This window comes from Mauremys mutica, chromosome 7 (assembly GCF_020497125.1).
Source record: "Mauremys mutica isolate MM-2020 ecotype Southern chromosome 7, ASM2049712v1, whole genome shotgun sequence".
NCBI classification, from domain to species: domain Eukaryota; kingdom Metazoa; phylum Chordata; order Testudines; family Geoemydidae; genus Mauremys; species Mauremys mutica.
In genome coordinates, this window is record NC_059078.1 from 54,291,844 (window position 1) to 54,315,658 (window position 23,815).

The 23,815-nt window shown below is 48.6% G+C and overlaps 1 protein-coding gene and 1 long non-coding RNA gene across 2 annotated transcripts; both read right to left on the reverse strand.

The window, feature by feature from the left end:
* Positions 1-620: 620 nt before the first annotated feature.
* LOC123374923 (zinc finger protein 3-like) lies at positions 621-17,708 on the reverse strand. The gene is made up of 2 exons (XM_045025314.1): positions 17,654-17,708; positions 621-4,419 (listed from the first exon to the last, which is right to left on the reverse strand). The coding sequence occupies exons 1-2, from the start codon at positions 17,685-17,687 to the stop codon at positions 3,716-3,718; spliced, it is 738 nt and encodes a 245-aa protein (XP_044881249.1). The 5' UTR covers positions 17,688-17,708; the 3' UTR covers positions 621-3,715.
* A 15-nt stretch (positions 17,709-17,723) lies between these two features.
* LOC123374924 lies at positions 17,724-22,326 on the reverse strand. Its single transcript, XR_006581254.1, has 3 exons — positions 22,110-22,326; positions 18,451-18,539; positions 17,724-17,780 (listed from the first exon to the last, which is right to left on the reverse strand). It is a non-coding gene; the product is annotated as an uncharacterized LOC123374924 (long non-coding RNA).
* Between the last annotated feature and the right edge of the window lie 1,489 nt (positions 22,327-23,815).

Here is a 23,815-nt window from a genome sequence, read left to right on the forward strand (position 1 = left end):
GTAATAGCAACCATGATGTAATTACATTTAACATCCTTGTTGGGGGGAAATACCAAAGAAGCCCACCACAGTAGCATTTAACTTCAAAAAGGGGAGGCTGTGGGAGAACTCGGAGGGAATCAGAACCATTAATCTGGAATGTTGCTCTCCCTGGCAGAGTGGGCTGCTGCTGCGAGGGGTATGTGGCGAGACTGCTGTGCAATCTCCCTCCCCTGCCTCAGAATTGGTTGCTCAAGCTGCTATCTGAATTTAAAGAGACAGCATGCCAACACACTCTCCCCCAACACACACATATTCTGTCTCTCACATACATACTTCCTCCCCCCTCACTTCCACAACACACACACTGTCTCTTTCCACCACACACACTCCCTGTCACATGCTCCTCCCTCTGCTCCACCCCCCACTTCAGTTGAAAAGCAGCTGGCAATCTAGTAAGATGTCCATGAAATGGATGGGATTGAGAAACCTGCATCAAGTGATGCTGTACCTGCCCCATGAAGCATTGCAAACCCTTCCCAAAGCACCCTATGGCCAGTTGCACCTCTCTGTGTCGATGCAAGAGCTGCTAGTGTGGATGCGCTTCAGCAACACAAGGAGCGTAGTGTGAGCACGCAACAGTGGTTTAATTAAAGTGCTTTAATTAAAGAGGCATAACTTTTGACAACAAAACTCTGTACTGTTGACATAGCCTAAGAAACCAACACATAGAATCAGGACTCAAAATTCACGTATCCTGCAGTCTGACACATTCATTCCCTCATTGGCTATTACCACTTGCACAGCATGGAAGTGCTTCTTATCCAGCAAGGCAGCCAGATTGGGACCCATAGGGAAGGAATGTCCTCTGAAGGCATAAACTCTTTCTCGCTTTGCCTCATGAAACACTGGATACAAATAATAAAGGACAATTGTTCCCAATCTCACCATGGCATCCTTTGGGGCTGTAATCTGTGCCACTCAACACAGTGACGTTGTAAACAGTTTTATCTGTGCCACACTAAACCACAGCTTCCTTCTCCTGGGTGAAAACAAACAACTAGGCGGCTGCTATTTCTCTCTAGGTTCTTGCCAAGTTCTTGGCCTAGGGCAGGATAAATTTAACTTATCTGTACTAGAATTCCTTACCAAACCACCCACAATTTCAGCAGTGCTAGTGAAGAATGGATTCCCCAGACATATACCTAATTTATTTCTTTAATATGATGCCACATGTTAAAAATTAGGAACTATGTACAGGTCTGGATCAGAATCTCTGTAAGCTACCAGAGATGTGATTTCTCTGTAGCCCACGAAAGCTTATGCTCAAATAGTCTCTGAGGTGCCACAAGTACTCCTGTTCTTTTTGCGGATACAGACTAACTACTGAGTGGGCTGCTACTCTGAAATCTATCATAATAGTTATTTTTCTGCTTCAAGAAAGATGTCATTTTATCCATATTTGCAGCACATACAAAGAATAAGTTCAGCAAACACACCATTTCTATTTACATCTGCATAGTTAGGGATATCCTTTTCCAAATAATAAGATTATTTAGGAGATTAGCTTCATGGGTAACCTGCTGTGAGACCTGAATTATAACTGTTTTGGGAATCAAAGACCGACATTTTACCTAGTTTCAAGTCACTTACTGCGTAATTCAGTCGGTCATTGGAGGATCTGACAATATGACCTACACAATTGAACACTCTGAACATACACAGTTACTTCGGGTAGTTGTACTATTGGAGTCTGCTCTTGTTCATCATTTCAGATTGGAGATTAAAAAATATTAATGAGTCCTGCGTAGCAGGTGCAATAGATGGGAGTATTCTCTTCGCTGAACTGCACTTCACCTTTTCTCCATGCCATCATGGAAGGACGGGGAGAAAGAAAAACAAAGCAAGAAATGACTATTTTAGCAAATGGTCACTTGTCTAAAAATTCCCAATAAATCTGAGCTACAATCTGTCAAACAAAACTACTATCTAGTTATGTGACCAAATGGCCTTCAGGAAAGAGGAGGAAAAAAAAATCTCAGAGAGGTATAAGACACTTCCAGTTTCATATAAAGTAAAATTCCAGAGCAGGTTACATGATTCTTCCATTGTCTTCTCCTCTGATACCTCCTTCACTGAGCACTGTCTCATTATTATTAAATCATGTAATTTACAAAAGTATTAACAATCATAATGGGGAAAAAGCAGCCAACCTTCCCATCTGCACACAATTCCAACCAATTAGGAAAAAGTCCAGAAGCGGCCTAGCTAATACATGGGGTAGTAGAGAGAGAGAGAGAGAGAGCGAGCACTGGGCCTTGAGCACTGGGCCTTGCACAAGATCTGAGGCCTCAATCAAAGGTTGTGAACGAGAGGAGGCCTGGCCTTGGCAACATAAAAACATACTTGACATTTATGTCAATATATTCCAGCTAGTACAGATACATCCCAATCAAATACAAGATAAGATGGTTTGACAAAATAATGAATGGGGATGTTTTGTCCAAGATATCAGAAACAAGAGGAGGTAACAAAGCAATGTAATGAAACTTGTAAGATGGTACATAAATTGTTTATAAATGTCGGGGTATCTCGTCTTAACCCTTTGTCCAGCCACAGGGGCAGCAGAAAGTCCTGCTGCTGACTGAGCTAGTCTGTTGTAACGGGCATATATGTCTTAGCATATCTGTAGGATCTATGGGGCGCTAGGACCGTGCTTCATTAACAATAAACCTCGCCGAGCGCCTTCACCACCGAACTGAGTCTCTGCTCTTTCTGGGTAGTTCTATCAATGTCTGCTGGGTCAGCTACCTGCACAGAGCTGGGACATCACACGGAGAGAAAAAACATACACACACACACACGGAAACTGGGATTTAGACTAAAAATGATCACATTCTGTTTGGGATCCATTCAAATTTCCCTTCCAGATGTGTGACACATTCATCTGCAGCACTATTGAGTCTGATTTCAAAGCACAATTCTGAATCACAGAGTTGAGCATATGGCATCATGTGACACTTTGGTAGGTGGAGAATTAGAATGTGGAGAAGATAAATATTACATGGCTCAGACAGAAGCTGACACTACTCGGGTGCTGGGGAAGGAGAGAATCCCTCCAACTCACACCATCACCTTCCCGTCTAACAGAAGCTGAAATAACATTCTTTTGCCTGTCCCTGCTCTTGGTTATATTTAAATATATTTTAAATGAGAAAAAAACAGTACAAAAAAGGAATGCTGCTCTGCACAACCCAGGGTAACATGAGAACAACTGGGAATGAGACAATCTGTCCCCAAAGAGGGAACTCAGTGACTAACCATCACTTTGCAGTGGGAGGAATAGTATAAAAGTGATACTCCAGGTTTCTTTAAACTAGGAAAAATGGTGGCGGTCAGGTTACTTTATGCAGAAATGTGTTTGAAAACTTCAACTACTGTATGTTGGCAAAAGCAGGTAACTCACCTGGGGGACCTGATAGACCATGGTGAAGCAAATGCTGCAAAAAACCTTAGAGTTCACTATGTGAGAATTAACCAAAGTATTAAAGAAAACATATTTTGTCAGCCCTAGGCAAGTTTTTTATTGTGTTTGTCACTCTTGTGGATCCTCAGATGCTCAACACAGTGTGAGCACACATAAAAACTCTTCCCACACCCTGAGCATTTATAGGGTTTCTCTCCTGAGTGGAATCTCTGAAGACAAATAAGCCTTGGTCAGTCAGTGAAGATTTTCCTACACTCCCAGCATGCATAGGGTCTGTTTCCTTTGATGTGTAATAAGGCCCGAGCGGTAAGTGAAGGTTTTCCCACACACTGAACATTTATAGGCTCTTTTTCCCGAGTGAATTCTCTCATGTCTGAGAAGGTGTGAGTTGTCATTGAAGTTTTTCCCACACTCTGAGCATTCATATGGTCTTTCTCCTGTGTGGATTCTATGATGTCTAATAAGTGCTGAACTCTGAGTGAAGCTTTTTCTGCACTCACAGCATTCATAAGGTCTCTCTCCTATATGGACCCTCTCATGTCTAATAAGGGGGGACATATCATTGAAGCTTTTCCCACACTCAGAACAGGTATAGGGTCTCTCTCCTGTGTGGATTCTCTCATGCCTAATAAGCTTTGAGGGGCTACTGAAGCTTTTCCCACACTCAGTACACGTGTTGTTTTTCTCTCCTGTGGGGATTCTTTGCTGGGCTCTGGTTTCCTTAAGGTGCTTGTGAGTTCCTGGACTATTTGTAGATTTACTCAGTTTCTCCCCTGGCTGGTTTCCCTGCTGCCTTTTTGACCTGTGCTGACTCTCACAAACTTTTCCCTGCTCACGACTCCTGGACACAGTTCCTTTAGATCCTTGTGATAATGCTCTGTGCAGTTCCACTTGCTTAGCATCTGCCTGTTGAGGATTCTGCTCCTGATTCTCACTCACCATCCAGTCACCTGCTGGGGGAGAGAGAGAGAGAAACATCAAAAACAGGGATGGAAAAGGGGACAGGAAACCAAAATAAGTGCTGTGAAGGCAGAAAAATATCAGGAACTGCATTCCCCTACACTCCTCCCCCGTATAAGGCTATTGCCCATCATCGTCTAGCCCCTGCGTCCTGGGGCAGACTGCAGTATAAGCCACTCATCACAGGCAAGATTGGGTTTGGACCTGCTGCCTTTGCCTATCCCTGGGCTGCCTTCTGCAACCCCTAGTACCTGTTGGCCTTCTGCTAGGCTGCAGCCTGGGGCTTTCCAGGCTGGAGCTTCCCAGATCCTCTGCCTTTCCCCAGCCCTGCTCTACTCAGGTACTCTGCAGCCAGGTCCCTCCCTCTCAGAAGCTAGAGGGAGTTTGCTGAGCTCCTCGCTCCCAACCTCTTCTATAGGGCCAGCTGAGGCCTAGATGGGATGTGGTCCAGCTGCAGCTGCTTCCCCAATCAGCCTCGTAGGTGCTTTCTCCTGCAACAGCCCTCTCCCAGGGCTGTCTTAAACCTCTCAGGGCAGGAGCCGGTGACCACCCCGCTACAACCACCATCCTCTTTCTAACAGCCCTTAACATCTTTGAAGACTTATCAGGTCCTCTCTCAATCTTCTTTTCTCAAAACTAAACATGCCCATTTCTTTCAACCTTTCCTCACAATTCATGTTTGAGGATAATGAGGTAGCTTTACGGACGTTTCTGCTCCAGCACCATTCTGAATGGATATGAGTTGGGGTGAGGAGGATCCTCCTAGAGCATTCTGAAGGGTGATTAAAGAGGTGCGAGGGGAACAAGGGGACGACAAGAGAAGACAAGGTTTCAAGAGGAGGAGACTGGTCGGGGTGTCAAATGCAGATGACAGGTCAAGGAGGATGAGGCTGGAGTGGTGGTTCTGAGCTTTGCCTAGGGAGAGCTGTGACCCTAAAAGCATCACAGTGCTATCTGGCACACTGTTGGTGTGATATTTACCCAAAGGGTGTCATGTAATGTATCCCTGGGGGGGAAAAATAATATTTTTTTCTGTAACTGGTGTTCTTCAAGATGTGTTGCTCATGTCCATTCAACTTAGGTGTGTGTGCTCGCCACATGCACCGGTGCTGGAAGTTTTTCCCTCAGTGGTATCTGTAGGGGATTGGCTCTGGGAACTCCTTCTTGCCTTCCTTCCCCACTGTTGGAGTTTCTGGCAGGTTGTGGAATGGACATGAGCAACATATCTCAAAGAACACCAGTTTTGAAAGTCTTTTCTTCTTTGAGTGCTTGCTCACATCCATTCAACTTAGGTGACTCCCAGCAGTGCCCCTGGAGGTGGGTAAGGAGTTCACGGACGTGTAGATTGCAACACAGCTCTGCCGAACCCAGCGTCATCCCTGGCCTGCTGCGTGATGGCATAGTGGGCTGTGAACGTGGGCATCAAGGACCACGTTGCGGCTCCATAGATGTCCTGGATCGGGAAGTGTGCCAGGAAGGCTGCCGAAGTTGCCTGTGCTCTGGTCCAGTGGGCTCTGATGATTGGCGACAGAGGGACTCCCGCTAACTAGTAGCAGGTCTGAACGCAAGAGGTGATCCAGTTAGAAATCCTCTGCGTGGACACCAGGAGGCCCTTCATCCTAACAGCAGTAGAGATGAAAAGCTGAGTTGACTTACGGAAAGGCTTTGTCCGATCTAGGTAGAAAGCCAGGGCCCTTCTTCCATCCAAAGCGTGAAGGCGCTTCTCTCCACTAGTCTCATGGGGCTTAGGGCAGAAGACCGGAAATCCTGGCTCATGTGGGAACTAGACACCACCTTGGGAAGGAAGGCCAGGTGGGGCCGGAGCGAAACCTTGTCCTTACAGAAGACCGTGCATGGCAGTTCTGAGGGTCAGGGCTTGCAGCTCGGAGACTCGCCTCACTGATGTCACCACCAGGAAAGCTCCCTTCCATGATACGTGAGACAGGGAGTACGAGGTCAAAGGCTCAAAGGGCAGACCTGTGAGCCTGGACAGAACCAAGTTGAGACCCCACTGAGGGGCCGGAGACCAAACTTGAGGAAAAAGTCTCTCAAGACCTCTGAGGAACCTGACCATCATATCATGGGAGAACACCATCTGCCACTTGAGTGGCGGATGAAAGGCAGAAATGGCTGCCACATGCAACTTGATAGAGGAGTGCGCCAGGCCCTGGTTCCTCTATCCTCTGTATCAGAACTAATGGGGATTTTTTGTCATTTACCAACAGGCCGAGGCGATGGCAAGTGGCTAAGAGCATCGCGACATGACTTTGGACCTGGAGCTGCCCTTGACCAGTCGTCAAGGTATGAGTAGATCTGGACACCCTGAAGTCTGAGGTAAGCTGCCACTACTGACATGCACTTGGTAAATACCCGCGGTGCTGTTGCTAGGCCAAATGGGAGGACCACAAACTGATAGTGGTTGGGACCTACTGTAAACCGGAGGAAGCATCTGTGTCTCGAAGATGGCGATGTGGAAGTACGCATCTTTCAGACTGAGGGCAGCGTACCAGTCTCCCGGATCCAGCGAGGGGATGATGGAGGCCAGGGAGACCGTGAGGAACCTAAGCTTCGCTAGGAAGCAGTTCAAGTCTTGCAGGATACGTCGCAGACCGCCCTTGATCTTTGGTATTAAAAAGTAATGGGAATAGAACCCCTTGTTCCTGTACACCGTAGGAACGACCTCCACCGCACCTAGCTGCAGTAACCCCTTATGAGAAAGGTCCCTGAAGAGGGATGTGGGAGTGGGGGGTTGGAAGGAGGGGTAGAAAGCAACTGAAGGGTGTAACCCCATGCCACCGTACTGAGAACCCATCGGTCCAATGTTATAGATGCCCATGCAGGAAGGAAAGGAGAAAGCTGGTTGGTAAAAATAGGGGAGGGAGGAAGGATCCTGGGAACAGTTCGGTAGGTCGCCCTCGCGTGTACTCTCAAAACGAGCGCTTGCCCGCCTGCTTGTTGCAGGTAGAGCTCGACTGAGAAGCCTGTGAAGGCTGTTGGCTAGGATGCCTCTTGTAGTCTCTGGATTTCTTATGGGGAACCTCCTGGTGAGAGTGGCTCCCCTGGCCCTGAGGCTGCTGTGGCTTGAACCGCTTGCGGGCAGGGCTGGGAACATACAAGCCCAGCATTTTAAGTGTTGTGCAGGAGTCCTTTAGGCCATGGAGCTTATTGTTCATCTGTTCTGCAAACAGGGCTTGCTTGCTGAAGGGAAGGTCTTGCATCGACTGCTGAGTCTACATGGACAAGCCAGAGAGGAGCAGCCAGGATGCCTGGCGCATGGTGACAGCCAAGGCCATGGTTCGGGCGGCAGTGTTTGCCGTATCCGACGCTGCCTGGAGCGTCGTCCTGGCCACAATCATGACCTCCTCCATAATTGCTCAGAACTTCTTCCTAGAAGCCTCAGGAAGAGAGCCCTTGAACTTGGCCATGGCTTGCCACATGTTAAAGTCATAGCATCCCAAGAGGGCTTGATGGTCATCCAGAAGAACTGGGGAAGGGGGCCCCGTTATAGCCTCATCTGGCGACAACAAAGATGCCGGTACCGTAGGGTCCTCCACAACCATTGGTGGCCCAGCGGCTTGCTCCCGTTCCCTTTTGGGCCTGCGGGGTCCTTGCGCTCGAGGCTTCATGCACCAGAAGAGGAAGTGACAGCTGGTCTCTCCAAGGCTCTAGACACCGAGCGGGTGGCCTCGGAGGGCTGGGTGAACCCCCACAGGTTCCATGAGTACCACAGTGCCAGTTTCAGTGCCAACAATGTAGCCGGTACTGGAGCTTGTCCTGCCATCAGGGAACCTCACTCTGAACCAGGGCTGGATCCTGAGCGGTTGCTCCCAGGCGACCAGGACAGAGTGGAATGGTGGCTCTGTCCCAACCGGTGCCGGTCACTCTGCCTGGAGTCCGATCTGGAGTGGGGTTTGTGACGTTGCACTCTATATGATTTTACGAAAATATGCCAATAGAGTGAGTAAAATGTAACTGGAATATGCTTCATGCAAAAGGTCTCTTGTAAGATATCATTACAAAGCTTATAATCTACTGTTTACTGTTTACAATTAGCATACTATTTGTATGAATGTATCATTCTTGTATCTGAAACTAGAAATATGAAATATAACTCTGAGGGCCTACTGTAATTATATAAAGTGTGGGCCATTAATGGTGGTTTGGAATCTTGATGGCTCCCATCACCCAGGACAACTGACTGTGGATGGCTCTGTGTGCAGGAAGGCAAAACACACAAGTCTGAGTCTAATACAGTAAGAAAACTGAGTACAGATAAAATCTCACCCTCAGAGATGTTTCAATAAGTTTATTTCACAGACTGGATGCCTTCCTAGTCTGGGCACAGTTCTTTCCCCTGGTACAGCCCTTGTTCCAACTCAGGTGGTAGCTAGGGGATTTCTCATGATGGCCGCCCCTTATTCTATTCCACCCACTTATATATCTTTTGCATAAGGCGGGAATCCTTTGTCCCTCTGTTTCTCACCCCCTCCTTCTCAATGGAAAAATCCACCAGGTTAAAGATGGATTCCAGTTCAGGTGACATGATCACATGTCACTGTAAAACCCCAAGCCTCATTCCTCCCAGCCTGACTCACAGGAGGGCCTGCCTGCAAACAGAGCCATCCACAGTCAATTGTGGCGTAGTCGAGCAGGGTCTGTGCACAGCTGATTGCTTTGAGATAGTGGCAGTGATTTTAAGTGAGTTTTAAGAGTGGTGGCTGGAGAACAGACAAAGTGGTTACTGGTTTGTTATTTTCTGTTTGCTTATTTCGGGTAAGGGAAATAGGGACAGAAAGGGAAGCAAAATAAGTAAGAGTAAAGATCAGAAGAAGCTAGAATTACACAAGTTGCAAATTGCCCAGCAAGGCTGAACACTGGGCACCGGGAAAGTCTCTTAACTAAGAAATCCCTGAGCTGAGTGCATCTCAGTTTCAGTGAACTGCAGATGGGTGTGGTCCAACCCCTGTGTCTGTGCTGAAGCTGACTGGCAGGAGGAGGTTCTCTGTGGTATCCCAGCTCATTGAGTGATGGTCTAAAGGGAAAACAAATGGAAATGTATGTGCAATTCGCCCGGGAAAAGGCTGCTCTGGAAAAAGAAAAGGCTTACCACCAGCAAACCCTGGACTTAAAAGACAAACCAAATTGAGACCCAGAAGCACGAACTGGCTGTAATGGAGTGGAAGAGGTGCACAGAAACATGTATCCTGGAGCTGGAAGCTGGGGTCCTGGTGACTTCTGCGGTGGGAACAGACCTCAAGGACTCTGTAACTAGAAGCAAGCCCAACCTGAGTGAAGAGGGGAGGGGGGGGCAGGGATTTTGCTTGCAAGTGAAAGGTCTGTCATAGCTGGTAGCTATGAGCCCACAGCTGGATCAGGGTCTCTTTCCCTTTTGGGGGACACAGGAGTGTCTGCCCCAGAGGGGAGCCCAAAGAGAAATTTTAGGTATATTGCCTCCACCATAGTCAGTGTCCAAGTCTCCAGCAGGAAGTTCAGGAAGAGGGTGTGATGTTGCACTCTATATGATTTTATGGAAGTATGCTGATGAGTGTGAATATAATGTAACTAAAACGTGCTTCATGCAAAAGGTCTCTTGTAAGGTACCATTACAAAACTTATAATCTCCTGAGAGTGGTCATCCTATTTGTAGAAATGTATCACTCTTGTATCTGAAACTAGAAATATGAAATATAACTGAGGGCCTAGTGTAATTATGCAAAGTGTGGGCCATTAATGGCGGTTTGGAATCGTGATGGCTCCCATCAACCAGGACAACTGAGTATGGATGGCTCTGTTTTACTCGTAAGTCTTCCTGTATACCTGTGTGCTGGCAAGTGGATAATGAAGTCTTACAGTGACATGTGATCATGTCACCTGAACTGGAATCCATCTTTAACCTGGCGCTTTTCCATTGAGAAGGAGGAGGTGGGAACCCAGAGAAGAACAAAGGATTCCCACCTTATGCAAAAGATATATAAGTCAGTGGAACAGAACAAAGGAGGAGCCATCATGAGAAATCCCCTAGCTACCACCTGAACTGTTTGATACTTACAAATACGAATGGATGCAGTATGTTTCTAGCATAGTAAGGCCAGACCTTTTAATTGGAGGAAATTGTTGTTAAAATCGCACACCAACAGGCTCTGGAGGCAAAGATATGGAAAGCTGGCCCACTCTCCATATTGCACATGGGATCCTTCTGGCTACCCCAGACCTCAAGTCAGTGGGCTGGGAAGGGAAGGGAAGCGATTGGACACCAGAGGTTGTACCGAGTGGACTCCTCAAAAGTGGGTGTGCTTGTTCTTGCCTGTTGCTCCAGAGCACTGTAGTAAAGACATTGTACTAGGATCCTGTATGTGGGATGAATTGGATAATGAGATCAAAGTACTGTATAATGGGCAATGTGTATGTGTTAATTCCTGGGAAGAAGTGTTCTGGGAGGATGGAAGTGTTAGCAACCTGCTAATAAACAAATGTAAATGTAATGTAAGCACTGTGTTTTCCAATAATCAAATTTACTGTTTGCCACAACCAAAAAGTCTCTGCTTTGCCCAGTGGAGGGAGGAGCTATGTGAAAACCCATGAAGCCACAGAAACAGCTTTAGATAAGGAAAAGGCTAAGCATAAGGGGATCGTCATTAAAGACATCTGGGGATGGCAAATTGGAGACAAGGTAATGTTGCCAAAGTTGGGGAAGGCAGCCCACACTCTGGATGCCAAGTGGGTGGGTCTGTACTCCATTGTAAATTGCACCTCACCAGTAGTGTACCAGCTTCAGCTACCAGGCAAATTGAAATGGGCGCATGCCAATTAGCTCAAAACATAGATTTCTGGTCATGGTATCATGGGCCTCAGTTGTGGACCAGCCACCTTCCTGGACCATCCGGGTTTCTAGCTATCCATGGGATTTTGAGAAGGGAGAATACCTCCAAAGACTCTCCCTGGCTCGAGCTGCTGATGGGGCCCGAGTCACAGTGTGGCACAAGGCTGGAGGGGAGGTGCCTTGGAGACAGGGCATAATTCGGATACACAGTAGGACCACAGAAAAATACTTGCTGGGTGGCCCCGAACCTCCCCTGGTTCCCATTGGGACAAACCCGGTTCCTCCTGTGGGGTCTGGAGTGGAAGTGGAATGGGAAGCCCTTTTGGCAAGCAATAGCAATTACTGATTTTGGAGTGTAATGGTGTTGTTGTAACCACCTAAACCAAGCAAACAATGTCCATGATGAAAGCCAGGAAGGGCTGTAATAGGACAACTAATAATTTAGAGAGTTTTTGTATGTGTCTCAGTTTCCCCAATAGGTGCATTTACATTGTTCTCTTTCTTTTTCTTTGTTAACAGGACAAGGCAGTAATAGCGAGAGCCCAGAGACACCCTGAACAGGAGTGGTGGGACCACTCTTGCTGCTTCGGGCCTGCAGAATTTGTTGGTGTGATACAATGTATGTATGGTGGCACATATCTGTGGGAATCCTTGGGTGTACGACGCTTTTGTCCTCCTTTGTTAATTTTACCACGGTTCAGGATTGGCCATAGTGAAAGAAAAGGTCAATTATCCACAGGCGGGGGGTGGTGGCGGCGGCAGCAGCAGCAGCAATTGTGACTTAGCATCCTGAAAATATGGAATCATGTATTATCTCGGATTAGGAGGTCCATTGTGACATGTAGGAGGTGGCTCCCTCCACTGTCATGGCTAAGCAGTGTGTGCTGACTACATCTTCTATCAGCACATATGGATTGCAGGGGGCAACACTTGGCAACTGTGGCCTATAGAGCCCCCTCAAATAATGTGTAAAGAAAAGGCAGTGCCAGACCACTCTTATAAAGTGGATCAACACATCTGTTGGGAAGGGGAAGCATTGGGATATGCCCCCACTGCAGCACATATGTTTACCAATACCTCTGCGGGTGTTTGGAGAACCACCAACCCCATAGCACCTTTCAATTTACTGTTAAGATCACAAACACAAAATTTTTCAGTGCATTGGCCCGTTGTTATGCAACAGATTGTTAGAAATATTAACTACGTTGTGTTTAATTTTTCATGGATAATACCCAATGTGTTTCTGCTGTTGGCGCACATCCAAGAGCAGCTTTCAGTAGTCCAGACAGATGCCTCCTGCTTTACGGTGTTAGAACACGTTTAACCAGGAGAAAGCTGCATTTACCACTGCCATCCAAGTGAGGCATCTATGCCAACGAGGAAATGTGTTATGCTATGTTACTAATGAAACCAAAAGTCATTATTGGCTGGTGTATGCAATTGTTGCTGTCCTAACAATTTGGTACATGCTATGTTGCTGTTTAGGTAGAAGACCAACAGTAACCCTTACCCCCGTAGCAGGGGGAAGGGTGGAAACCTAAGTGGTGACCGCTCCAACAAAATGTTGATTTGGGGTCAAGGGGGGGGATGTCACACCCCCATGACCCCCTCCCTCGGAGTCCTTGGGGAAGGCAGATCAGCACTGTATGGGGCTAATGCTGTTACAAGCAGGGCTTTGGAGCTGTGCGCCGGCTCCACTCCAGCTCCAGGCAAAAACCTGCAGCTCCACTGCTCTGGAGCTGCTCTGTGCTCCAGCTCTGGGTTCCACTCCAAAGCCCTGGTCGCAAACATCGAAAAACATTTTGAGAAGGGTCAAAGCTGTGTGAGTGGGGAATGGAAGATTCCTTTACAGGAATACGAGAGGCCAAGGGGGCAGGTGGGAGAGAGAAAGAAGAAGAGCAGAGAACAGATTAACTCCACTCTCCTGCTAGGCCTGAAGATAAAACGCTCAAGGCCACAGCACGCATCTGACTCTCAGCTGCCAGCCAAGAATGAGGGGGGCCCAGAATGGAACAGACACAGACCTGCAGAGCCAGCCCATAACAAACGAGACAAGCGAAGGCCAGCACAGAGGAAAACAGTCTAGCCAGTGTGTTTTGGGGAAAGTCAAGAAGACCACAGAAAGCCGGTTTGAACTGGCACAAAAAGCACCAGGAACAGAGGTTGTGGAAAGGAACACCGCCAAAGGAGCCCAGGACTTAAAACCCTCCTGAGAACTGGAGCAATTCAGAGAGCACAGCAGATTCGGATTCTCGGACGCCCTGGCCCAGGACAGCTCCCGTCCATCCTCTCCGTCCCTGTCCCCCCCCCCCCCCCCAGCCAGCTTTGGGGTAGTGAATCTGTAAAGTATGAAAGTAGATTAGGGCTTGGGGCTCTAATGCGAAAGATAGGGGGATCTTTCTCCACCACAACTGTGACATTTTCATTACCAATCTGCCTGGAGCATCAGGTCATCAGGATCGTTTGGGGAGGAAATAACGAAACGCATCAAGTGTCTAAATTTTAAAGCTTTATTGATAACATCATAAAATCACAGTAGAGTGTGCTGGGAATGCTCCACATCACGCAGGGGAAGAAAGAAGGCATTAGAGACCCAAGCCCTAATCCACTTTCATGCTTACGCACTACCCCAAAGCTGGCCAGGCTTGGGTGTAACGTAAGAAGAAGAGCGGGGGGGGGGGGGAGGAGAAGGGGAAAGGATGGATGGGAGTGCTGTCCTGGGCCCAGAGCCTCAGAGAATTGGCTGTGCTCTCTGAATTGCTCCAGTTCTCAGGAGGGTTTTAAGTCCTGGGTTCCTTTGGGGAATCTTCCTAGGGGAATCTTCCATTCCCCACCTCACACACCTTTGACCCTCCCCAAAATGCTTTGCGATGTTTGCAACAGCTTTAGCCACATACAATGCTGATCTGCCTTCCCCAGGGACTCCCTGAGAGAGGGGGCCATTGGGGTGTGACACCACTTCCACCTTGATTGAATTGGCCACGTTAGCACTGATCCCCTACTTGGTAAGGCAACTCCCATCTTTTCAAGTGCTGTCATATTTATACCTGCCTACTGTATTTTTCACTCCATGCATCTGATGAAATAGGTTTTAGCCCACAAAAGCTTATGCCCAAATAAATCTGTTAGTCTCTAAGGTGCCACAAGGACTCCTTGTTGTTTTTGTTGATACAGACTAACACGGCTATCCCTCTGAAACCCATCTACAGGCAGACAGCGGAGGAGATGTTCAGGACTGGGGGTGGTGGTGTTGGGGTCACGTTGCAAAGAGTAACCCAGACTGGTGGAAGCCAGAGTGAGGCTGTTGCACTGTAAACATGCTGCTTGTACCAGGGTTCTGAGCCAAAGCAGCACAGCAGACACCCAGGGTTACAGGGCAGGCAGTGACACAACCCTCCCTGATGTGGGTGGAACTCCCAAGCATCACAGTAGCTCACTGGAGACTGCATCAAAAGCAATCACAGTGGACTGCCCCAAATCTTTCCATGAAAACTTCCCATCATCCCTCTCCCACCAGACCCTCCCCACTCACTAGAGCAACCATTCCCCAATCACTTCCTGTTCCAACTACCCCTGAGTTCCCCCAGCCCCCCATAACCTGGACTGCCTATCCAATCCTGCCCCACCAACAGCACCACAGCTCCGCCCGCTTTTCCTAATTCCGAGTTTCCCATTCCCTCAGCACACCCCATGACCACTTCCCAGGAGCTCCAGTCCCAGTCTCCCCTTTTCCTCACCCAACCCTCCCTGATTCTCTCTAATCCTCCCCCAAACCCTCTCACCCTCCCTGCACCAGCTCCCTATCATCTCCCCTCCCACTGCTCTCTGCCTTATCACCTCCCAAGGACTCCTAAACAGGAACTTCGCATTGTCTCTTTCAACAGATGAGCCCACCTGACTGTCACAAGCTCAACACACTTGGGAAGTTATTATAGTAACGTGCCAGCTCTGCTATAGTTAAGGTTCAACATTTCTTTCTGTTTAGAGATCTACTATTCGAATTGCTCTAAACTCCACACGTCTACTCAGATTGTCTAGAATTATGTTGTTTAACATGAGGGAGAAGGGAAGAGTTAGTTATGCTCTGGCAAGGCCTACCTCAATTATAAACAGTGAACCAAAGGCTGGGAACCAGAGCAGGCCTGGCCTTGGCAAAATAACACACTAGGTATTGGCTGACCAAGTAAGCACATTCCTGACCAGAGAGGATGGTAGAAGAACACTCAGAGTTCCCAAGTAACCGCATAAACACATTCCTGAGAGATGGTGCAAGGACACACAAACCCCCTTGTAAGATAACAGGATAATGGATGAGGATGTCTGGTTCCAACTAGCAGGTATCAGGTGTAGGGCTGGTAATGAACCACATCAGGAGTGTGATACGTAACTGTTTCTATCAATGTATAAAAGGAGAAGTTCATAGGAGGGGCACCTTTGGCCAGCCTAGGGGGCAGTGTCCTGGTGCACTGACTGAGCTAGTACCATTCTCACAGGCATACATAGGTTAGTGTTCCTGTAGTTCCTTCACCATTGAACCGAATGAATGAACATGCTGCACTGTCTGCTACTGCAGCTAACACTGGAGCTCCAAGAACAGTACTTGCGCTCCAGCAGCAACCCACTCACAAATGTGGGGTTATTTGATCAAGAGGTTCCTGAGATACACCTGTATCCCCAAAAGCAGCTTTTTACCAACTCACATGTTCTTATAACATTTGCTTGGGACTCAAACTTCCTTGGGTTCTCATTGTCCCCCAACTGATCTCAGGCACTTGGTCTTTATCTCAGCTAGCACTGCCTCTTTGGGCAAGCAGTACTGAAAAAGTTTAATAACTAGAGTTTGGAATTTCAGATCAGCATGAGCCAAACTGTACAATCAAAGAGACTGAAATGCACATGGACACCAAGACTAAGGCTCTGTTAAGAGCCAGAGTGTTTCCAACAATCAGCTGTCACAGTAATTGTTTGGCTAGAGGGGGCATGCTGTGGCCACTGAAAATAAGCTACACCCATGCATTTGAGTACAAATCCTACAGGGACATTTTGAAGACATGAATTGCACATCTTTCTTGGGTTCTGCCCTGATACCAACATTTCTGGGTTAAGAACAATATTTCAAAGTGCGCTAAAATCCACATGCTAAAATTGGCCTGGTCCGCATGTAAAAGATTTGCCAGCATGGTTCTGTTGGTTATGGGACGGAAAAATCTCATGCCCAGCCAACATAGCTATAGCAACAAAAGCTCTGTGTAGACACACTTATAGTGGCAAAAAAGTCCATTAAAATAAATCAAGGAAATTAAAAGCCCATAAACTACATGAACGCAAAGTTAAGGTTGTCCAATGCTGTTTCATGCATGTGGATGGTGGCTAAACTTAAACCTCTGAAAACCATGTCACCCCTGTAATACAACTTTAACTCTGCCCCCACCCCTAAGCCTAGAGCTTCAATAGCCACTGAGAATAGTTCAGGAAAGATGGTACAAATGTTAATAAACTACAAAGGGAAGTAGAGGACCCTCTGTCTCTTGAAGTCTTCAGACCAAGATTGGCTGCCTTTCAGGAAGATGATTTAATCAAACACAAGATATTCAGCAATACAATAGTAACTGGATGAAATTCTGTGGTCTGTGTTACACAGGAGGTCAGACTAGATGACCTAATAAGGACCCTCCTGTCCTTAAAACCTATCAATCTACAATAGATACAAGGAAGGACTGGGAGAACATGTCATTGTCTGTGTTGTGCTCCAGAGTGTTGAGCAGCAGTATTTATCTGCATGCATTCCAGCTGTGTGCACTGTGTCAGCTGTAGATGTAATAAATGAAGGATTAGTTGGAGCCCTTGGCAGAGCTGTGAATGTGATAATGAAGAGAAGTGCATGTGACTCTTGACATACCAAGTTTGCCTCATTTCAGTGCTGAATATTGTAGGTTGTGTCAGTAAAGGCACACAAGCTCTGTTCTTGCCATGGTGATTGTTAGCAGTCTGGTACCATACATGTTAACTGTCACCCGGGCTTAGTGAGGAGTAAGTGAAGGCAATGACTCAGAAGGAATCCTGAGTGCAAGGGCAAAGGGGTGTAACATGTTGCTAGTCTGAGATGCTTTGTCTGCAGTAGGCTCAGTGTTTAACTGTAGCCCAGGGAAGGCAGCTTCTGTCTGCTACAATGGAAATGAACCCAGGTTTTCCCTTAGCAAAGAGAAGATGTTAGACTTTGTGCTATCCTGTCATGTGCTCTGTTCCGAAAGTGTTCTGTAGTGGGGAGGGCAGAGTGTTAGCATGTGTGTCACTGGCATGTCAGGCTGTTGCTGAAACAGGGCAGAGTTGAGGTTGCATTGTGGGAGTGATGTGAACCTTAACTCTTCATTTCCCCTGCTAATAGCTGAGGGGATAGGAATCCTTACCCAGCGAGGTCACATTCTCATAATTCTCCTGCATGACGTCTCTGTAGAGGGCTCTCTGAGTAGGGTCCAGCAGAGCCCACTCCTCCTTGGTGAAATACACAGCCACCTCCTTGAAGGTCACCGGTTCCTGAAAGAGCAAGAGCCCCCCACTCAATACCTGTTGCCCCAGAGACAGCTCCCTCATCACGGGGGGAGGGGAAGAAGCAGGGCCAGGAAAATGGAAGCTCTGAGAGGTACAGTCACCATAGTCCCACCCCCTCCCTGCTCTGAGAAGCCAGGAGGCATCAGGGTGAGGAGAGAAAGGGAGAGCCCCTCGTTTCTCCCAGCAGACAGAGGAGGCAGGGTCTTCACATTAATCACACACCTACTAGCCAGAGCATACAGGAGATGGATCCTGCTGGGGGCTGTAAGGACAGCCCCATGGTACGAATCCCAACATCCTCCCCATTTCCAGCAGCTGGATATGAAGGGATGGGGCATCTCCCCTTAGCCTCACTGGTGGGTGCTGACTTCGTATCTCCTAACAGCCTATGGCTGGTAGGTTCATGCTCCAGCACTGGAAATCTGGTCAGTTTTCCCAGCCCTATCCTATCTTTTGTTTCCTGTGCCACAAAAGAGGTAATTTCCACCTCTGGTCCCCATGGGTCTGTTTCTAGAATATAGGCCCAAGGTAAACTAGTCCCAGCAGGTTTGTCACACCTTGTTCCTGTTCCTTTCGAGATCAAACCCCCAAGAAGTTCCCACCTCCTAAATATTTACTGTCCCTCTTCCTCCCGTATCTCCCTGAAAATCCCTACCTGGACTGGCTCAACTGCAGCCATTTTTTCCCCGTGTTCCATGGGAGGATAAGACGATTTGGAGAAAAACATGGATGTTATTCTGCAGCCTGGGAGGGAAAGAAAGACAAATAGGGAGATTCTAGAACTGGCTTTATCTAATTTCACATCAAGTTCCCCTCCATCCCTCCAGGCTCTTTCCCTGTAGACAGATGTTCTAGACTCTGCCATGCACAGGCGACTTTTGACAGTCTCACATAACATTCTAAGAAGAAAACCAGGAAAATGTGAAATTACTGTAAGGTGGGTACATAACTAGTTGAAAGACCATACTCAAAGAGTTATTATTAATAGTTTGCTGCCAAATTAGAAGGTCATATCTAGTGGGGTCCCACAGGCTTCTGTCCTGTGTGTGGCACTATTCAATCTTTCATTAAAGACTTAGAAAAGGGACTGGCAAGTATGATTACAAAATTTGTGGATGACACCAAACTGGGAGGGGTTGCAAGCAATTCAGAGAATGGGATTAGAATTCAAAATGACCTTTACAAATTAGAGAATTTGTTTGAAATTAACAACATGAATTTCAGTAAAGACTCATGCAAAGTACTACTTTTAGGAAGGAAAAATTGGGTAATAACTGGCTAGACAGTATCATAGAATATCAGAGTTGGAAGGGACCTCAGGAGGTCATCTAGTCCAACCCCCAGGACCAAAAGCAGGACCAATCTCCAGACAAAGATTTTTGCCCCAAATCCCTAAATGGCCCCCCTCAAGGATTGAACTCACAACCCTGGGTTTAGCAAGCCAATGCTCAAACCACTGAACTATCCCTCTTCACCAGCTACACTGGTGGAGAGGCTTTGCAGCCAGCTGCTCCAGCGGCCCCACAGCCAGCCACAACAGCTGCTTGTGGAGTGGCCCTAGGGCCAGCCACACCGGCCACTGCTCAGGCCCTAGCCCTGGGGACCGCCCGAGCAGTGGACAGTGTGGCTGGCCCCGAAGACTGCTTGTGCAGTGGTCCCCAGGAGGCCAGTGCAGCCGCTGCCAGCAGTGATCCCCGGGCAGCTGGAGTAGCCACTTCCCTGGGCAGCCCCCTGGCAGTGGTGCCCAGGCAGCCAGTGCAGTCGCTGCCAACAGCCCCTAGAGGCGGTTCCTTGGTGGCTGGAATAGCTGCATCCCCGGGTAGCCTCCAGCAGCGGTGCCCAGGGCAGCCGGTGTTATGGCTGGCCCCAGCCCCCGCCAGCAACAGCCCCCTGGGGCAACCATTCCCCAGCAGCAACCCCAGCATCCCTCCAGACACCTCCCATAGCAGCGGCCCCAGGCCCCAGCAGCAACCCCCTTAAGATTTAGTGACAGGTATTTTTGGTAGAAGTCATGGACAAGTCAAAGGCCCGTGAATTTTTGTGTATTGCCCATGACCTGTCCATGACTTTTACTAAAAATACCTGTGACTAAATCGTAGCCTGATTGATAATTAGTGGAAATGGCTGACTCTGAGATTTGATATCAGTGTTCGGTAATTAAAGAGAAAAGGGTGGAACTCTGAGGAATTTTGGATCAATCTTCATAAGTTAGAGAGGAAAGTAGGAGAATGGAAGGTATTTATATCAATAGTTTAATAGGTAAAGAGGTAAAATCGGAGTGAATTTTTTATCAATATTTGTTAAATAGAGAGAAAAGGGGAAACAGTTCCAGGGATTTTATATCAATAATCAAGAATGAAAGGAAAGAGCAAAAACCAGATTTGATGTTAACATTTTGTAATCAGAGACAGGGGATAATCTCAGAGCATAATACATTAGTAATAGCTAATTAGTGAGAAAATGGGGCAGAGTTTAGGGTACTTTTATCTCAGTCCAGGGCCGCCCAGAGGATTCCGGGGGCCCGGGGTCTTAAGCGGCGGGGGGCCCTTCCATTCCGGGACCTGCCGCCGAAGTGCCCCGAAGACCCGCGGCGGGAGCCCCCCGCCGCCGAATTACCGCCGAAGCGGCACCCGCCGCTGAAGCGCAGCCCGGTCTTCGGCGGTAATTCGGCGGGGGGGGCCCCCGCTGCGGGTCTTCGGGGCACTTCGGCGGCGGGTCCCGGAACGGAAGGGGCCCCCCGCCGCCGAAGACCGGGCTGCGCTTCGGCGGCGGGTCCCGCTTCCCCCCCGCCCCCAGCCTCTTACCCCCGGCTCCCTCCTCGCCCGGAGTCTCAGCGCCTCGCCCGACAGCCGCAGCGTGTGGCCGGCAGGGCCTGAGCTCCGTCCCGCTCAGAGCCGTGTGGGGAGGGGGCGGGGCTGAGAGGAGGCAGCTGAGCTCAGCCCGGAGCTCCCAGCCCCACCCCCTGACCACGCGGCTCTGAGCGGGGTGGGGCTCAGGGGCCCCGGCGGAGACTCGGCGCTTGATGCGCTGAGGCTCCCGGAGAGGGGCAGAGGCGGGAGCTTCTGCTGTTCTCTTGGGGGCCCCTGCGGAGCGCGGGGCCCAGGGCAAATTGCCCCCTTTGCCCCCCCCCTCTGGGCGGCCCTGTCTCAGTCTTCGAGAATTGGGGAGAAAAAGGGTTAAAAACTAAATATCTGATAATAGGAGACAAAAGCACGAAGCTCTGGGGGATATTTAATACTTAAATATTATTTATTTAATAATCTAAATTATTAAAGGGAAAGTTTGAGAGGACTGTATGGATGTTCAATAACCACAGAAAAAGTAGTGGTTTCTCACCACCATTCACCCTGGAGCCCTTTGCAAAGTTGCTTTTGAGATGGGTGTGGAGCAGACAGGCTCCTTGCTGGTAGGGTCCTTACCCACAGGGCTGCCAATAGGGGGGAGGGGGCAACAGCAACATTAAAGTGCTGCCGTGGCAAAGTAACTGGCAGCACTTTAACGTCCCTCCCCCCTTTGCCTCCTCCCCCCCATGACCACCGGTGGGCGGGGGGGGGGAGGGAAGCAGCAGTTTCCCTGAGCCGGTGATTTAAAAGGGCCCAGGGCTCTGGGGCCACTACCACGGCCCCTTTAAATTGCCACTGGAGCCCTGGTCAGCATGGGCCAGGCAGCCTGGAAGGGCTAGCTGGGGGATGCTGATCCCGCCTCTTCTGGGGGCCAGAGTCAGCCCCGCTCCTTACCAGTAAGCATCCGGAATTACTTTCACCCCTGCTAAAGGGTCAGTCGTGCACAGGGTGGCCAGATAGCCAGTGTGAAAAATCGGGATGGGGGGGGGGGAATAAGAGTCTATATAAGACAAAGCCCTGAATATCAGGCCTGTCCCTATAAAATCAGGACATCTGGTCACCCTAGTTGTTCGAGAGCAGGGGGATCTGCATGGAGGTTACAGCCACACTTGACAAGGGTGGGGGAGAGAACAGAGGAGCCCTTCCCCCATCACCTGCTGTTCCCCCTGGGCACTTCCTGCCTGCAGACAGAGCTCAGTTTCCTCCGTTGCAGCCTCTCTCTCCCTCCCCCCCCCGGCTTATTTTCCTCCCTTCCAACCCCACTGGGGCCCGCTCTCTTTCCCCGCCCCGAGCCTCCGGACGGGAGCTGGGTACAGAGCCAGGGAAGCGGCTTCGCTGAGGCTAACCCAGCTCCGACCCTGCCCGCTAGGGCACTAACAGTTACCGGGGAGAAGATCCCCAGGGCTGCGAGCTCCGAGGGCCCCAGAGCCGGAGACTCCCCTCCCAGCGCTGTCCCCGAGGCCTCTCTCACCCGGAGTCTCCGGCTCAGGGGCTGGGGTCGGCAAAGCCCAGGGCTGCTTCCCGCTGGAGAAACTCCCTCCCGCACCGCAGGCTGGGCACAGTAGGTTTAATGCAGGTCTCCCCGGACCCGGGGAAGCAGCAATGGCCCAGCTCGGGCTCCCAGATCACACGGAGGCAGCAGCGTCCGGTGCTGAGCCTGGGCAGGGCTGCGCAGTATCGCGCTGCCTTTGTCCTCCCCCGTTTCTGCCTCCCTCCTCCCAGTGCCCCGCCCCTGCTCTCAGGGCTGCAGCCGTTTCCTGTGCCCTCAGCACCAGCCTGGATGCGGCAGCGCTGACTGGGCAGGGGGTGGGGCTCTCTCCGGCTGGAGGCCCAAGACTAACAAAGGGCACCATTAGGGAGATTATGCGGGGGGTCCAAGCTGCAATCAGCCAAAAACTATAAAACTACTTCTCTATGTGCCTATCTTCGGGTATGCATACGTCAGAGTTAGGCCTTACAGCAACCCCACCCGTCAGAATGAGCTACCCATGGGAGAAAGCTGGGAGGGCAGCTCATTCTGATAGCGAAGCAAACAAACCCTGTTACTAGGGCTGTCAATTAATCCCAGTTAACTCATGCAATTAACTAAAAAAAAATTAATTGTGATTGATTGCACTTATAACAATAGATTACCAATTGAATGTATTAAATATTTTTGGATGTTTTTCTACATTTTCAATATTGATTTCAATTACAACAAACAGAATACAAAGTGCACAGTGCTCACTTTATATTATTTTTATTACAAATATATGCACTGTAAAATGATAAAAGAAATAGTATTTTTCAATTCACTGCATACAAGTACTGAAGCACAATCTCTTTATTGTCAAAATGTAACTTACAAATGCAATTTTTTTTTGTTTCATAACTGCACTCAAAAACAAAACAGTGTAAAACTTTAGAGCCTACGAATCCACTTAGTCCTACTTCTTATTCTGCCAATTGCTAAGACAAACAAGTTTGTTTACATTGATAGGAGATACTGCTGCCTGCTTCTTATTTACAATATTACCTGAAAGTGAGAACAGGCGTTTGTATGGCACTTTTGTAGCCAGCGTTGCAAGGTATTTACATGCCAGATATGATAAACATTCTTATGCCCCTTCGGTGCTTCGGTCACCATTCCAGAGGACATATTTCCATGCTGATGATGCTTGTTAAAAAAAATATGCATCAATTAAATTTGTGACTGTATTCCTTGGGGGGAGAATTGTATGTCTCCTGCTCTGTTTTACCTGAATACTGCATATATTTCGTGTCATAGCAGTCTCAGGTGATGACCCGACATATATTAGTTTTAAGAACACTTTCACAGCAGATTTGACAAAACGCAAAGAAGGTACCGATGTGAGATTTCTAAAAATAGCTACAGCATTCTACTCAAGGATTAAGAATCTGAAATGCCATCCAAAATTGGAGAGAGATGAGGTGTGGAACATGCTTTTAGAAGTCTTGAAAGAGCAACACTTTGATGTGGAAACTACAGAACCCAAACAACCAAAAAAAGAAAACAAACCTTCTGCTGGTGGCATCTGACTCAGGGTATGGCTACACTGGCGAGTTGCAGCGCTGGTAGTTTGCAGCGCTAGTCGTACAGCTGTGCAGGGCCAGCGCTGCAGTGTGGCCACACTGACAGCTACCAGCGCTGCAGTGTGGCCACATTTGCAGCATTTG

Bases quoted from the DNA above. Each gene is read 5' to 3' on its own strand.
- LOC123374923 (XM_045025314.1), bottom strand. From the start codon at position 17,687: ATGCAGGAGAATTATGAGAATGTGACCTCGCTGG. The intron at 4,420-17,653 runs GTAAGGATTCCT...TCTCTCCCCCAG, and splicing joins TGAGAATGTGACCTCGCTGG to CAGGTGACTGGATGGTGAGT.